General features: G+C 40.9%; 1 protein-coding gene and 1 pseudogene across 1 annotated transcript; both read right to left on the bottom strand.

Annotated features, from left to right (window-relative positions):
* Positions 1-9,523: 9,523 nt before the first annotated feature.
* LOC147441211 (uncharacterized) lies at positions 9,524-11,274 on the bottom strand (annotated as a pseudogene).
* A 115-nt stretch (positions 11,275-11,389) lies between these two features.
* On the bottom strand, positions 11,390-16,479 carry LOC147441210 (uncharacterized). Its single transcript, XM_086483405.1, has 3 exons — positions 15,905-16,479; positions 11,648-11,826; positions 11,390-11,565 (listed from the first exon to the last, which is right to left on the bottom strand). The coding sequence occupies exons 1-3, from the start codon at positions 16,477-16,479 to the stop codon at positions 11,390-11,392; spliced, it is 930 nt and encodes a 309-aa protein (XP_086339531.1).
* Positions 16,480-16,820: the final 341 nt, after the last annotated feature.

The following is a 16,820-nucleotide window of genomic DNA, read 5'->3' as shown; positions in this document are numbered from 1 at the left end:
CAGACGTCGGATTGGAGATCTCTACATGTCATATCTAAAGCAAGTTCATATTCCATGGGAGTAAGTATTAATTAACATCAAAAAGTATGATTTATAGTTTGTTATTTGAATTACTAATTGACTTTTTGATGCAATGTAGTGATCAGCTAGAGGATGACAAGAAATATGTCATCGACTCACTTGAGGCGGGTATGGGACAGGATGGATCCACAAATGGTTGCTTAAGCGAATGTGCAAGCTCATGGCTCATCGACGAAACAATACACGGTAAGCACGAGAGAGAGAGAGAGAGAGAGAGAGAGAGAGAGAGAGAGAGAGAGAGAGAGAGAGAGAGAGAGAGAGAGAGAGAGAGAGAGAGAGAGAGAGAAAGAAAGCTTTATTAACGTCTTCTTCTAGAGGCCGAAGTTGGCCTATGAGACAAAACCATGTACATATGTGTATCCTCTCGTAACCAAAAAGGATTAGAGTGATGAAAAACTAAATTAAAGTGGTACATACTGCTAAAAAAAAGGTGATACAAGGCAAGAGTAATCTCCTCAAGGGTAGGGTGAGTACATGTGCATGTAAAATGAGGGCATGTAGCTCTATCTCTAATGGATGCGTATCTATATGCTCAGGAGATACAACCATGATATGCAAACTAGCTCCATCCGGTACCAAACTGGGGGTGTAGGATATCATGCATAGGTGGGTAGGGTGTGAAGAGTCCTTGTAGTATGGTGGCAGGGTCGGAGTAGACTCGTTGTATCGCTCTCTCTCTATCATGCTCATGGTGTTCCCGGATCTGGTGGATCTCCCTCTGGTGTGCTCATCGGGTCCCGTATCCCACAACTCTAGGTTGTCTCCTAGCTCTAACCACCTCTTCCTTCTGTGGAGTGACCCCTCTATAGAGTGACCCCTCTATGTGTGGTAGTGAGGCGGTCCGGGGCGGGCAACAAGAAGAGCGGCCTCTAAACACCCTTCGAGGCTCCCGTGCTGCTTAAATGGGGCTGGGGCAAGCACAATCAGAGACAACAACAACCCACAGCCAGAAACCAAACAAGAAAAGGGGTACCACCTAGTTGTAGATGCGAACTAGGACTCACGTGATATCTCCTTGTACTCAAACGCACAAAGAGAGGGGAATGCAAGATAGCCACACACACACCAAACACAAACATTCACCACGCCAGAGAGAGGTAAAGCGCACAAATCAACTTGAGCAACTCAGCCTTAGCCTTAAAGACTAGATGCACACAAAGCTTGATGAGAAATAGAGAGACAACATAAAACTTGACCTTGTTGCCAATACACCAATTGTCTTAGGGTCACGGGAGCCCTCTCACCGAGCACCCTCTTACAATTGAAAGTTTTGGCAAACAATTCAACAAGCCCTCAAACCACCAAGCATGAAATGGCACAACAAACTTCAAGGAAAATATACCTTCAACCACCTGATGAGCCAACTTATCAAGTCAATTTGGAGAGAAGAGTCGTAGTTGCAGCATACAATTGCACCCAAAACTATGAATCTTATTTATGGACAAGAGTAGACTACAAGTGTGGTGAAGAGTATGGCATACACTCCACTCCTCTAGATGGCATAACGAACTTCAAGCTTCTCCATGCACCTATGTGTAATGATGGAATAGAGCACTCACAATGCACACACTCTACACAACTAGGCTTGAAGAGTGGAGTGTTATGTGTTGAGAATGGTGTGGTGTAGTGTGATCATGTGGTGATTTACAAGGGAGAGAAGGGCTCTATTTATAGGTTTTAGAAGCCCCGATTTGGATTAGGCCTAATCAAGTTTATTTAAAGGAATAAAAGATTATGTATATTTTTATTTATTTTTAATGAGGGTGGGTCTCTCTCGTCCTTTGAGTCACATGGATGTGGGCTCAAGGGAAGAGAATTATTGAGGATGAAAGGAGAGAGGATTGAGTGAATAATTTCGGAGTGCCTACTCTACTAGAGGGTGCATTTTACAATAAGGTTAGTGGTTAGTAGTTAGTAATTATCACTAAAATATATTTACAAAATCATTCACCAAATGGTGAGATATATGATGAGAAAAGTTAGAGAAGGGATAAGCTTGTAAAGCAAAGTTGAAGCTTGGAGAAGTTGACATTCACCTCTTTACAGCACCGGTAGAAGAAGCGGTCAGCATGGCGAAGTAGCGCGTGTCGATGAAGCTATGTTATCTTCAAACCTTGGAAAATTCATGATAAAAGCCTTCATTTGCAGAGGTTATCCTTGGATTTTTGCTGAGTTTTTTAAGTTATTTACAAAGCTGAAGAGAGTATGGTAATATGGACATATATGTAGAGAGAAAGGGAGACACATAGGGTGTAGAAATGGAGGTGTGAGAGATGTGGCAATGGGGAAGAGGGTGAATTAGGACATGGGAGTTGCAGGTTTGGGAGTGGGAAGGAGAGGGAGGAGTGTGTGTGAAAGAGGAAAATGATAAAGTGGAAGAGGGAGTGTGGCTGCATAGCATGGGCAAACTGGGGTCCACCAATAAAATCATAGCTCACAGCTCGTAGCTCAAAAAAATATGAAAAAATTAAAGGTGAAATTTCAGCTCACGAGCTACAAATTTAATTCGGGGAGCATGTGATCTTTAAAAATTCAGCAAAACCGACTGTTTTTTCCACTGCACAAGGTCCTTGTGAGGTCCTTCTTTGGATGATTCTTTTGAATACCTCCAAGAGTGAGCTCCCCATGGTGCATGCATGCAGGCCACATACCCTTGACCTTATTTGGTAGGTCTATAATTGAAGATATTGTTGAGATCATGATATAAGTGAATAGTACAACTAAGAAAATCAAATATTGAAGGGTCTAAAAAAATATATACATGTCAAATATAAATAATATAGGTGGAAAAAATATAAAGACGTCAAAATAAATCTCTCTCATTATAAACCATAAAAAGATGAATATTTTTGGTGTTCTAATTTATGAGAGTAAAAGAGATTAGATGTAGGATATACACATAAATAAAACTAGTTAACGTTTTTTTGGATTTTTGTTGGGATGGAGTTACACCAAAAATAAGAGAATCTTGCATGAAATTATTTTTATATGGAATAAGGAGTACGCAAAATGGTAAAAAAAAATATGGTAATGTTGAGTCAATGTACATAGCATAAATAACACACCATAGGTAGAAATATTTAAATAAATACCAAAATAATTATGAAAAATCCTTTTATTTAGGCCCTATATACAATGAAATATTTACACACAAATGGGCCATAATATACTTATATTTTTCATATTTTTTATTTCTTTGGCTCAACTAGCCTAGTGACTAGCTAATTAAGGGTTTTTAAGAAGATATGGGAAAAGTCCCCTAACTCACACACACACCTATATACAGTGAAATGGTAGGGATAGCCACAGTGTTTGGATGATTTTGGTAGGGTGAGGTAGCTTACTATGGCAATTATGGAAAGCCAAAAAAAGGCTATCAGTAGCAATAGGGGGTGTTGGAGTCGCTCGATGAAAAAAATCTATAAGCTGGGACTCTCTATCTCCACTATGTGACTGTAGCATCAGATCTCTATGTCTCTGCATCTCCAGAAAAAAACATCAAAGTTGTCTCTGGTCTCTGGACTCCATGAGCTCTCTGAGTGTAGGTTGTTTTGAAAACAAGGCAATGTAGTGGCTCTATTATGAGAGAGACACTGAGAGAGACAGAGAGAGAGAGAGATCTAGTTTAAATATTTCAAACTGAGAGGTCCCAAACTCAACCTACCTCGCACGGATTGGCTTCTCCCCATCCGCACTACACATCTTGGACGTTTATGCGTGCGCGTAAGTCGCTAAAAATCATTGTTTTTTGTGTTTTTCAACGTTCTTTACTTGCTGTTTTTTGGCGGACAGCAGCGGATTTACTGGGTTTTTTTGGATGACATCAACATTTTGGAGTCTTATACACTTCTCGGAAGTCTTTTGGAGGCATCTTGGGCTGTTTTGAGGAGGAGTCCACTTGCGGTTGCGTTTCTGTGCCTATTCGATCTTGGAGTCTTGCATCTCTCGTACGTGGCGTACCTTGCCCTCTGAGGAGGACACTAATCGGAGTTGCAAATTATACCCTACAGCTTCTCCATGTTCCTGGAGAGTGCCAAGTTGGACAGTGCTAACTGGTCCATATGGAAGACAAAGGTGCATACTATATGTATGTACAACGAAGTTTGGGATTGGCTCGAGGATGCGGCACATGCGGTCATGCCTCACCCAGCGGAGGAGGACTATACACATGCAACGACAGACGAGTGGCAAAAGATAGACCGCAAGGTGTTTACTTTCCTTTTGCTTAACCTTTTTGATTCTATCCTTCAGGAAGTCAGAACGGAGTCACATGCCCACGGTCTTTGGAAGAGACTCTCAGATCTCTTCGTAGACAAGTCTATTGGCCGTATTATGCAATTGGAGAAGGAGCTCTACCGGTTGTAGTATAGCCAATTCAACTCTCTCTCAGGGTTGACCCGCACGATGCGAGAGCTATGGGATGATTTAGTTGCGGTCTGAGGCGAGATGACCTCTATTTGGATGGCACAACAACTCCTATTCAAACTTCCAGATAGGTTTGACTCTTTCTACCAGAGTCTCATTCAGTCAAGGTGTACCATGCAACCCACTTGGGAGGAGGCTCTTTCCCAGCTCATGCAGATTGAGAGCCGAGCCGAGTTTTGTGCCAGAGGTGAAGGTGAGTGTTGGAGTCTCTTTGATTGCCTCACAGGCCCTTGCCTTGACCTCTTCAGAGTCCGGTGCTTGGATTGTGGATAGCGGTGGGACCACTCACATGACTCCCATGTGGGAGTGGTTCAGTTCTCTTACCTCTTCATCAGATCAGTACATTACCTTGGGTGATTCTCACTCGATTCCACTGTGGTTGGGACAGGGAAGATTCCTATCTTCCGCTCTTCAGTAGACCCCAAGTATAGTGCGGTTGATGAGATTTTCGTCCCCGCCTTAGCCTTCAACCTTCTCTCGGTTTCCTCCTTGGACACCTTGGGAGCTTTGGTCACTTTTGGGGATTGTAAGGTGATTATTACAGATGGTGCTACAGGTCCAATTCTTGCTAGAGGGGAGCGTGATGGCTGGTTGTTCAAGCTCAAGGCTATACTCTCACTGGGCGCGGTTTCATCTACACTTTGGCATGCTAGGTTTGGCCACCTTAGCTATGCGATGTTATAGCGCGCGGCTAGGCATTCCTTGGTGGATGGGCTTACATCAATTCGCTCTACATCGACGATTTGCAGGGCTTGCCAGAGACAACAACAAGCATTCAAGCTTCTGAAAGAGAATCTTACTACAGAGCTAGTCCTTATTTTGCCGGACTCGAGAAAGTCTTTTCAGGGGCAGTGTGATGCATGTGGCAGCAGTATTGGTGCAGTGCTTATGCAAGATGGACATGTTATTGCCTATGAGAGCAGGGTATTCAGAGGGCCAGAGTAGCTTATGCAGATTTACGCAAAGGAGTTGCTTGTCGTTATTCATGCTCTAGAGTCATGGAAGCACTATCTTCTTGGAGCGGATTTTACTAAGCAGGCTGATCATCAGTCATTGAGATATTTTCTCACTCAGGCCAAGCTTTGTGAGAAGCATTTGTCATGGGCCAACTTCTTGTCTATGTTTCATTTTCAGCTTGTGCATGTTCCGGGCAAGGAGAACGTGGTAGAAAATACCTTGTCTAGGCGCCCACATGTAGCGACCAAGTTGGATGAGATGCAAGATCATTACAATACAGATGCGGATTTTGTTGAGCCCTATGACGCTCTTGTTCGGCGAACATCCTGATTCCTTTTCTGATGTTTTGTGGAAAGCTTTGCGTTTATCGACTTCTTTGACAGAAGGTTATGACAGAGAGTCATCCAACACCCTATTGATCTGTATTGACCAAATTTTGGCAGCATAACAACTCTAAACTGGTCCCAAACAAGTTCCCAACCAAGAACTCGCTTGCTTCGACAAAACCCTCTAATTCCAACTCAAGAAGAGCAATTACATCTCTCTGGAATTGGTTTTTCACTTGTTTCCAGTCCCAACGCTTCCCAAAAGTGTACTCTGACAATTGGGCATTGTTTCCAATGTTCCAGGCATCCATACGACTGCAAAGCAATCCAAAAAGGGTAATTTCAAGCCGCTTTATTTTCTGATTATGGCTTTTTTTGACATGTTTTCACCTCTCTAGTGTCCATGTACTGTTCTCTGTACCTTGGGCCATGTGCCCCTTGATTCTGGCATGATTCCGAGCATAAAACAGCCCCCAAATAGCTCAAAAGCAGCAGCCAAACAATGCTGATTTTTGTACTTGTTTGGCGAGGTAATTAACTTCACCTATTCCTGTATAGGGAGTCTCTTGCCTCAACAACAAAGCATCAAAAATCACAAGATTGCACATGATCAATCTTATGAGCCAGTGAAAAAGCTCAAGAGAAGCATAGATGCCGATTGCACTTTAGAGAAGGTGATTGGGTTTTGCTTCGATTTGAGAAGGCGAGTGTGCCTCGTGGAAGATTCATAACGCTTTCCATGTGAGTCTTCTTCGACAGTTCATGGGAGAATTGCGGGAATCAACCCGAGGACAGTCCATAACCCGAGGTTGATGAGCTCGACAAAGTATTACACCTTGAGCAGATTCTAGCCCACAAGGAAAGGCTCCAAGGACGTAGACTAGTTCACTGTCGTACGTCCAGGTGGAGATATGAAGTTAAAAGATTGATCAAAGCCGTTATCTGTGTCTTTGACATATATGCCAAATGTGGTGCACTGAAGAAAGCACGTAAAATGCTTGAGGAGTGTGCTTTTGAACGTTGTCTCTTGGAAGCCATTAAAGCATAGACTCCAAGTGAACGGAGGAGGCTGACTTGGTAGATACGCATATGATTTTAGAACTCTACCTAGTTTTGTGGGAGGAATACCATCACATGAGGGCACTTTGGGAGCAGGTGAAGAGCATGGTGGATACATTAGAGGGATGAGGACTTTTGATGCTCCAATCCCCGATGACCTTACTCCTGTGGGACCAGCAAACGATTACAAGGAAGGTGGACAGTCAGTCAAGTTTAATACTTTCCATGGTGGGATGGATGAGGTAAAGGCCTTAGCATTTATCCACTAGTTCGACAACGCCTTGAATGGTGAGAATTTTGCAGAGGCTTCCAAACTTCGCAAAGTCGCTACTTTTCTGAAGGACGATACGCAGTCATGGTGGAATGGCCCTATGAACAACCGCATTCAACCGAGGACTTGGGTGGATTTCAAGAGAACATTTGCAGCTATCTTTATGACTAAGGCTTTTGAAGCGGATGTGATAGCAACTTGGAATACACTTTCATATCTTGGTTGCTCGACTATGGAATAGTACATATCAAAGTTTTGGAAGGCACAATTGCCAATGACTTCGTTTCAGAATGGTACTCTTAAGGAGCAAGTTGAGTGATTTGTTATAGGATTGCCAAAGATCCTCGGGAATCATTGTATCAAGTTCCGGGTTCGCACTATACATCAGCTAACATTGGTCGACAAGCTTTCTCTATGTATACCAAGACAGCCTAGACTATGGCTGATCTTGATGAACCAGAACCAGAATGAGAGATCGTCTTCGAGTAGATCCCATCCATCTACAGGTTTAGTACCTGATATTCTGGGATTAAGGGATGCGGATGCGAGTTCAGAGATGCAAAGCATGGGGTCAGGTCTGGGATCATCAATTGCTTGTTTTCTTCGATCTGGGGATAAGGGCCAGTTTTATTACACCAGAGCTAGATGAGAAGATGGAAGTAAAGATGAATGAGATGGGGCTTGCATATACATCTACTATGACTATTCGTTTCTTCGCAGGGATAGCAGCACCTTTTCATGATGCAAGATGGACATGTTATTGCCTATAAGAGCACGGTATTGAGAGCGCTAGAGCAGCATATGTAGATTTACAAGAAGGAATTTCTTGGCGTTATTCATGCTCTAGAGTCATGGAAGCACGATCTTCTTGGAGCGGATTTTACTATGCAGACTGATCATCAGTCATTGCGCTATTTTCTCACTTAGGCCAAGCTTTGTGAGAAGCATTTGTCATGGGCCAACTTCTTGTCAATTTTTCATTTTCAGCTTGTGCATGTTGCGGGCAAGAAGAACGTGGTAGCAGATACCTTGTCTAGGCGTCCACATATAGCGGCCGAGTTGGATGAGATGCGAGATCATTACAATACATATGAGGATTTTGTTGAGTCCATGACGCTCTTGTTCGTGGTGGCGAACATCCTGATTCATTTTTTGATGTTTCGTTGAAAGCTTTGCGTTTGTCGACTTCTTCGATAGAAGGTTATGACAGAGAGTCATGCACCACCCTATTGACCTGTATTGACCAAATTTTGGCAGCATAACAACTGTAAATTGGTCCCAAACATGTTTCCAACCAAGAACTCACTTTCTTTGACAAAAACCCTCTAATTCCAACTCCAAAAGAGCAATTACAGCTCTCTAGATTTCTGGTTTTTCACCTGTTTCCAGCCCTAATCATTCCCAAAAGTGTACTCTGACAATTGGGCACTGTTCCCAATGTTCCAGCATCCATACGGCTGCAAAATAGTCCAAAAACAGTAGTCATTGAGAAAATTCTGAATGTATTGTGCATCACTGTGTTTGCATTTCTGTCAGCTTGGGAGTCAATCTTCTAGTATGTTGTTTGGTGGTTCACTATGAAGGTACCCTTGCCACCCTATATACAACCAAAGAAAGAAAAACAAGTCTGAGGGGAATCGAACCCCGACACTAGCCATATGAGGCTATCACCAAGAGACTCGCACCACCCACCCTTATTAGTATGATTTGCAAAAGAATAAAAATCTTGACATACAATAAATTGCTTTGAGATAAAATCTTACCCAACATAAGTTGAGTCATGAGTTGACGTCTAATAAGACTAGTAGTCCTCATCCTCATCTCTGAGATTAATCGTCAATAGAATCTCGTCTTCATTATCCTTGTGGACTTCCTCAAACTCCTCCGCCGTTAAATATGTGTTTACATTCATTTCGATTGTCCACTCGACATCCATCATGTCTTCCTCTTCAGTGTCTATAGTGTTAGAGCACGAATCATTGTCGTTCTCATCATGTACAATGTCATCATGATCTGCAAGGAAAATTCTACAATTCTCTGAAGTCGATGTGTCTAGATTCGGGGAAGGAACAATTTCTTCTTGATTTTCTTCCTCAAGATCAACGCTATCAAAAAAGTGTCGACCCCTGGGGAGAACATGCACAACTTTCCACCATGGATGAGCATCTGTATTCTTGACAAAGAATGCTTGTTCAACATGAGGTGGTAGAATGTAAGGCTCTTTTGTTGCATGCATTAACTTTGAGGAGTTGACGGACCAAAATCTGGATGGTTCTCGTCTCATTGTGGCATTATTGCCTTTATACTCGGCACGAAACCAATCCACCTTCAAAATCACCTATCAAAATGCACGAATCAAAAATTTAGACTTATGCATAGCTTGAAGAAACTACATGTTATTGATTCATGAAGAGAGATTTCATTTTACCTGCTTGAAGATACGATATGATACTTCATACATACCGACAATGGTTCCCACATAACCAAGTTCACAGTCTACAAGATTTGTCTCTCTTGAACTGGCACGTGATAATTTCTTGAAAGAGGCTACAACGCAAGAATCCTGAGTTAGACGTAAGTCGTCAATGTCTTTTATCCGAAGATGTTGCCCATAAGCCCACATGTTGGTATACATTCGAGCCTAGAACAATAAATAAATTATATAAGAAAAAAGAGAAGATTGAAGCTTATTTAGTTCAATTTCTGAAACCCGAGAAGTTACCTTTCTTTCACACCCGATCATATACTCTCGTTGTTCCCTTGAGATTGACTCATGATCACTAACCGCACGTTGCATATGGGTGTATAACCAATCCGTGAAAGAAGATACATTGTGCTTTTTATTTACATGGTTTGACATCTAGATCTTCTCTTTTTACGTCTTCCAACTCGTTGGTTTGCAAGCTCCTCTTTATACTCATCAATAAATTGTTGCATGCATTTGCTATTATAGACAATGAAAGTAGAAATATCCAAATTATCTTGGATTCTAAGTCAAAAAGAGACTCCCTTACCAGACAGTACCTCGTCTGACATGATAGAAGAAGACTCATTTGTCCATGCACGCGGAGCTTCAGAGTGCGTTTGTTCAAGATATTCTGAAACGTAATACATGCATTCTTCAAGCATCCATCCCTCTGCCATTGAACCCTCAGGTCTTGCTTTTTGACGTACATAACCTTTGAGTATGCCCATAAATCTTTCGGCCCAAAACATCCATCGAGTAGAAACAACACCGGGGAGCTCTATCTCGTCCACTAGATGGACCAGAAGATGGACTTGAATATCAAAAAAGGATGTTGGAAGTTCCTTCTCCATCAAACAAAGAAGCTCTATACATTCACGCTTCTTTTGTGGAATTATTTGTTTGTCGATCTCTTTAGATGTAATCCATCTATCAGTAAGTTATCAAGAATACATTAGAGAATGATTCAACTAAGTTATCAACTAAAAATTCTCATTGAAAATTAAAGAGCCATAAATATATACCTTGCAAGAGATCCAAGACGATAAATTACATCTCGAACTCCTTGGGTAGTGCACCCATCAATAATAAGGGGTAGAACATGCTGCATACATGATTCATCCAATCAAGAAAATATACAAGAAACTAACTATTTACAAAGATCGTTGTAGATTTACCTTCACAAAGTTGTGCCAATCATGTGTTTTTAAACCAGACAAGCTCTTGTTATCTAAAGTGAACATGTTTCTACAAGATGCTCCATATTCCGTAGGTGTACGAAGTGACTGAATCTTCATGTTAACTGCCTGCAACTCTTCTACCGTAAGTACCCATGGACCAGGCTCATAAGTTGTCTCATTTTGAGTTTCATCATAAAGTGGCCATAGATTGGGCTTTGAGTTTTGATCTTTTAAGTCATTTCTTGCTGCCGCTGTGTCTTTTAAGCCAATGAGGTGTTGCCATAATGAATGACCAACATTCTTGAATATGTGCATCGGATCAAGAAGATGACATATCTTCAAATCCTTCCAATATTCCAAAGTGTACCATATCGAAGGACTTTGAGCTAAGGAACGTTTTCCTTTGCCTCGTGCCTTCACACCATTATCATCGTCGTCGCTTATGATCTCAGACTCCAGATCAATAGCGGGTCCAATAGTCCACTTTAGATACCAATCCTTTGGTGTCATTGGTATTGGACATCTTCATTCTTCTACCAAACCATTAAAATGTATGGATTGCTTTCTATTTCGTAATAGTCCACTTTAGATACCAATCCTTTGGTGTCATTGGTATTGGACATCTTCATTCTTCTACCAAACCATTAAAATGTATGGATTGCTTTCTATTTCGTAGATGATGATCTTTAGGTAAAAATCGTCTATGTTGAAGATATATATTTTTGTTGAGATTTTTGCTATAAATCGATTTTAACCAATCACCACAAACAGGAAAAGCTTTATAGCCCTTCGTACATATCCCTGCATGAAAAACATAATGAAGGTGATTAGCGCATTAAAAATCCTAGCATATGAGATAATTTATATATAAAAGCACATTTACCTGAGCAAAATCCATATCCTGGAAAATCGTGGATAGTCCATGCTAAAATTCCACGAAAAGTAAACTTTCTCTGATCAATGCTTCTAGACATATCAACTACATCAATCCCTCTCCACAATTCTTGAAGATCATCGATAAGAGGAGCTAAATAAACATTCAAGTCTTTAACTTGTCGTTTTCTGAGAATCAAGAGTGAGAGCACTAAATATTCTTTCTTGATGCTGAGATATGGGGGTAGGTTATAATTGATAACTACCACCGGCCATGTAGACCATTTACTTGATTTCATAGAAAATGGATTCACACCATCCAATGCTACACCCATCTTTAAATTGCGTGGTTCTTTTGCATAATCTAGCCATAGCGTTTCAATATGCTCAAATGTAGGACTATCCATTGGAATTCGCATTACTCCATCTTTGCTCTTGTGCTCTGCTCCCCATATCATAAGCTTAGCTAGTTTGGGACTTTGAAACATATGTTTTATACGTGGAGCGAGGGGAAAATGTCTCAACACCTTTCTAGGGACCTTACCTTTCTTCTGTTTATAATGAGACGTTTGACATTTTGGACACAACATATTGTCCTTGTACTCACCTCTATATAAAATGCAATCATTGGGACATGCATGTATAGAAGAATAGTCACATTAGGGCCAAAAACGACTCAAAAAGGGTTGTTTGTTAATCTAAGGATTAAGGAATAGTCCAATAGTTATTTGACACGTATACAAAAGTATGGCACTCTTGTCTCCTCTATTGTGGGTTTTGGTGGTCCTATTTTGACGGAGAACCGCTAAATGTCTTGATCGCAAGGCTGAAACTGCTATATTTAGGTGCTTTCGGCGAGAGAGCTCATTAAATTTGCGGCTCAAAGCAATGAAGTCTCTTCTTTTATTCTATTTTATATTTCACAAAAGCGTTGTCAAAAGATACGAAATCTATGTCAGAAGACTCTCAAAACAAGAGCATTAATGAAAAATCACCTACTTTTTTCAAACGTATACCTTTCTCGCTCTCTAGTTTGTGAGAGGTTTTAGTTTCTCTAGTTTCCGTCTATACTTTCTTTCTTCTCTAATCTCTAAGTTTCCATGGCGTCTTTTGCACGTCGCCCTTCACATAACATAACTTCTTGTGACTTTCATAATGTTAGAGAGGATGGTCTTTGGAAGTCCATATCTTTTCGTGTGAATGACTGGGTAACAATGTTTCCTTCATGCAAAGGTGTACACAAAGTGAAGAGAACTAAACGCGATAAAGTAAAAAACCATTGGAAAGGTCGTGTTCTTGCTTTCAAAGTGACCAACAATGGCTGGCTAGCTAAGGTTCAACATGTGTACATGGCCAAGGATATGGTGTTAGACTGGGAAGAACATCCCACACTGCATTCTTATTGCAAGTACAAAAAAAAACTATTTGATACAGTGAATTTTTTTCATTATCCCATTGTTTTTCTCATTTTTTGATTCCATTCCAGATATATTTTCTTCAACAGTTGTGGAATGGCAGCCTGTGGAGAGTCCAAGTGGGACGTTCAAAGCAATGCATAAAGGGATTGCAGATGCTATGTATGCTGATAAGCAACCTTCCTTTTACAAAACAATGGATTTGTTTGTCTATTTTGCAGAATACAAAGTTCCATCACGAGAAGGTGCATATGGAGAACTACATCAGTTACCCGTTCCCACCATAAGTTCACTTGATTGGGAAGCTCCTGATGCATGTACTATATCAAACTTCAAATCCAAGATCAAAGAAGACATCCTTAAAGCTATGTCTCCGGGCAGGATATCAAGAAGGATTAAAGTTCAATGGTTCTTGCCTATACATGTCTTTGTGGCATGTTTCAAAACAATGGATTTGAAGAGGACAAAGATGATGTGGCTTAATAGAAGACTTTCTACGACTGAACTTGATAATGTTCTTGGAGACGGATGAAGCACCAAAGAAACTTTCCATATTGGTGACAATATTAGTTGTAGAGTAAGCCCAAATTCTATGTCTATCTCATATCAACTATGTCGTCAATCATTAGTTCTGGGCTACGACTATACGAGATGGAGAAGCAAATTAGGTAGCTAGGTTCCTCTCGACTTTGAGGAAAATTGTCCAGAGTTTGAACTAAAGGTCACAGTACATCCACACACCGAGTATAGAAGCCTGATAGTAACAACAAATTGGAGACTAAATGATGTTAGAGAATCTCTTGAGTTTCTTGATGAAACATCTCCCGAGTATAGATTCAAAGTGGATGAAATTGTGGTGAGCACAAGGATGGAGAATTCAACCTCTTGCATCACATGCCTTCCCCCAAAAAGAGTTGTATTTGAGCCACTTGCAAGGACTTGAAAAAACAAGTTCAATATTGTAATCATTTTGCAAATATATTTATCTTTTCTCTACTTATGTTGTTTTAAACTTACATGACATCATGATACACATTTAAGAATCGACAGTTGCATTAAGTATTTTAAGTACAAAATTATGAATCACCAAAGGGTATATATATATGTTCATATGGACAAAATGAACAAAAGTGTACATAGCTTTTGTGGACTATTCAATCATGAAATTCCACTTTTCTTTTTGATTGAGAGGATTCTGCATCCTCAGAGACCCTTTTCCTTTTGTGTTCAGAAGGGGGTGAAAGTTTAGGAGTGGGTGGTGGTGGTGACTTGGCAGGGGTTGGTGCTTTGGGCTCCTTAGGACTGGCTGTCTTGGGTAATTTGGCAGCTTTCTTTGACAACATAAATGGTAGCTTGAAAGGTGAGCTAGGTGCCTCCCCCTTATTGTTCTTAAGTGAACGACACTTTTGAACCTTGAATTTCAATGGTGAGTGGAATGGATGGCCCTTTGTATCTGCTCTTTTTTTTGCAGGGATCTTAGTGGGACTCTTTCCCTTGGCAGTCTTCTTAGTGGGACTCTTCCCCTTGGCAGGGATCTTCTTTTTGGTAGGACTCTTCCCCTTGGCAGGGATCTTCTTCTTGGGACTCTTCCCCTTGGCAGGACTCTTCACCTTGGTAGGACTCTTCTTGTGATCCTTTTTCTTTGTATGGATCTTTGCAGGACTTTTCTTCTTTTGATCCATTTTCTTTGCATCCAAACCTTTGGTGGCTCTACCTTTCTTTGGTGGCTCTACCTTTCTTTGGTGGCAAAGGAGAATCTCGATCATTTGGATTTATTGATCTTTCCAAAACCATAGAAACAACCTTCTCTCTCACCCATGTGACCCAAGAATCTGGATAGTCATGCAACTGAAAAAAATAGAAAAAGGAACTAAAGGACATGACATACATACATAAAACATCAAAATAAATAAATGAACCACACTTACAGTGAGTGTAGTCATCCGGCACCTTGACTCAAGATATCTCCATGCATTTGCAAGCACCCTCCATCCACAAGATGTTGAGTCTGTCTATAAAGGCACTTTTTGATTGTAGTACTTGAAAGATTCTATATTGTAATCCTTGTTTGTGGTACTCAGGTGACCAACAATAAGTTTGGCAGCACTGCAAGAAGACATTGAATCAAAAAGCTACTAATAGAAAACAATGGGCCATCATCAAGCATAGATTATGCTTCATACTTACAGTTTACTTTTCCCATGGATACTTGACAATGAATTCATAAATATAATATCTTTCTCCAAAAGATTGAAGATAATAAGACTGCAATGTCCTCTACAAAATAAAAAACAAATTAGCTAAGAATACCACAAAATGTTAAAAATAACATGTAAGGAGTTAAGAATTACCCTTCAACATAGGGGTATAATATGTAATTGCAGGTCAGCATGTTAAAATCATCAAAAAAACTTGAAAGGGTTCCTTGCTTGTTGAAAAGGCACTGTGTCACTAGAGGGTCAAGTATGGCAATTTGCATAGCTAGAGCCTCTGGAAGATTCCTCATAAGACACCTGGAAAAGGAAACACAAGCCACAATGAGCCCCTTGTGCCTGTCTACCATGCACATGCACATTATAATAATTAGCAAAGCAGCACACTTGAGAGAGATATAGAGCACAGTGTCACCAAGCTCAATGTTGGGATTTACAAGCATACTTGTGTCTTGAGGGAATATGTCCAACTATGCCTCAGTATCTCCAAACAAGGAGACATCCACCACCATTTGGCCAGTGACTTTTTCATAAAGAAGAGAGTTGGATGCTCTTAAAATTTTAGCTTGCTCTTTAAGGATAGCATCCTCGGATATCATGTCTTGCTCCCTCTCAACTTCCTTTCTTGCTTTAATATACTGGGACTTTCTTGTCTCGTACTCATGTGTGACATCCTCAATGACAACACCAGAATCTTTTTGCTGCCTGGAAGGAGGGATGTTTAAAATTTGGAAGGCTCTAAGATCCTCACTAGGAATGAGCTCAAGAGCCTTATCAAACTTGTACCTTAGCCTTGACACAAGCACAAAATCTTTGCTCATAAGTGTGACCCTATGAGAAAATGTAGCTACAATGTAGCTATCGTTCATAAAGTCTATGAGAAAATCCTCAGCAGCTTCCTGAAGGCACATCACAGCTTGAGACTGCCACCTTACCGAGACAAAAGTTTTGATATTCATCATGCTTACAAGTCTATCAGATATCTCTTTCACAACCCTCATGAAAGAGAGCTTTGGAATTAGTAGACAAGTAGGCTTTTGTGCTTTTCTTATTTCTCTTAGGGAGTTCACATGATAATTCAATCTTTTTCTGGCATTGGGCCTCTGACGAGGTAGTGGAGGGGGTGCTTTCTCTGCATCTTTCTCAGCATCACCTATTTCTGGATCAGTTGGGGCTTGGTAGACCTTCCTTGCAATTTGCTTAGTCCTTGCCATTTGGGTAAAAGAGCACACCACCTGACAGAGGGGTAGGCCACAACCTTCAAGATGTTTTTATCGCGCCGTGTGTGAGGAGAAGGGTAACACGATGTGATAGAAGGGTGACCCAAGCTGTGGAATAGGTCCGTATCACGTCGTATGTGACACACAGAACATGCAAAAAGAATATCACAAAACTCCCTATACGACACAATAGAGGGCGCAACCACACCTTAGAACATAGCAGTATCGCGCCGTATGTGAGGTGAAATCTTAAAGCCAAGAAAATCCCTCGCACGACGCGATCAAAGCCCCACCTAACAGTTGCAACATACGCTTATCGCGTCGTATGGGAATCC

This window comes from Adiantum capillus-veneris, chromosome 15 (assembly GCF_014529385.1).
Source record: "Adiantum capillus-veneris isolate H3 chromosome 15, ASM1452938v2, whole genome shotgun sequence".
Classification (NCBI taxonomy): Eukaryota; Viridiplantae; Streptophyta; class Polypodiopsida; order Polypodiales; family Pteridaceae; genus Adiantum; species Adiantum capillus-veneris.
The sequence above is the reverse complement of the archived record's forward strand: the minus strand, read 5'-3'. Positions and strand labels throughout refer to the sequence as shown.

Excerpts from the sequence above, each read along its gene's own strand:
- LOC147441210 (XM_086483405.1), bottom strand. The coding sequence starts at position 16,479 with ATGGCAAGGACTAAGCAAATTGCAAGGAAGGTCTACCAAGCCCCAACT. Across the intron at positions 11,827-15,904 it reads TACGAGACAAGAAAGTCCCA|AAAACGACAAGTTAAAGACT; the intron begins GTATATTAAAGC and ends CTTGATTCTCAG. Across the intron at positions 11,566-11,647 it reads AGGATATGGATTTTGCTCAG|GGATATGTACGAAGGGCTAT; the intron begins GTAAATGTGCTT and ends TTTTTCATGCAG.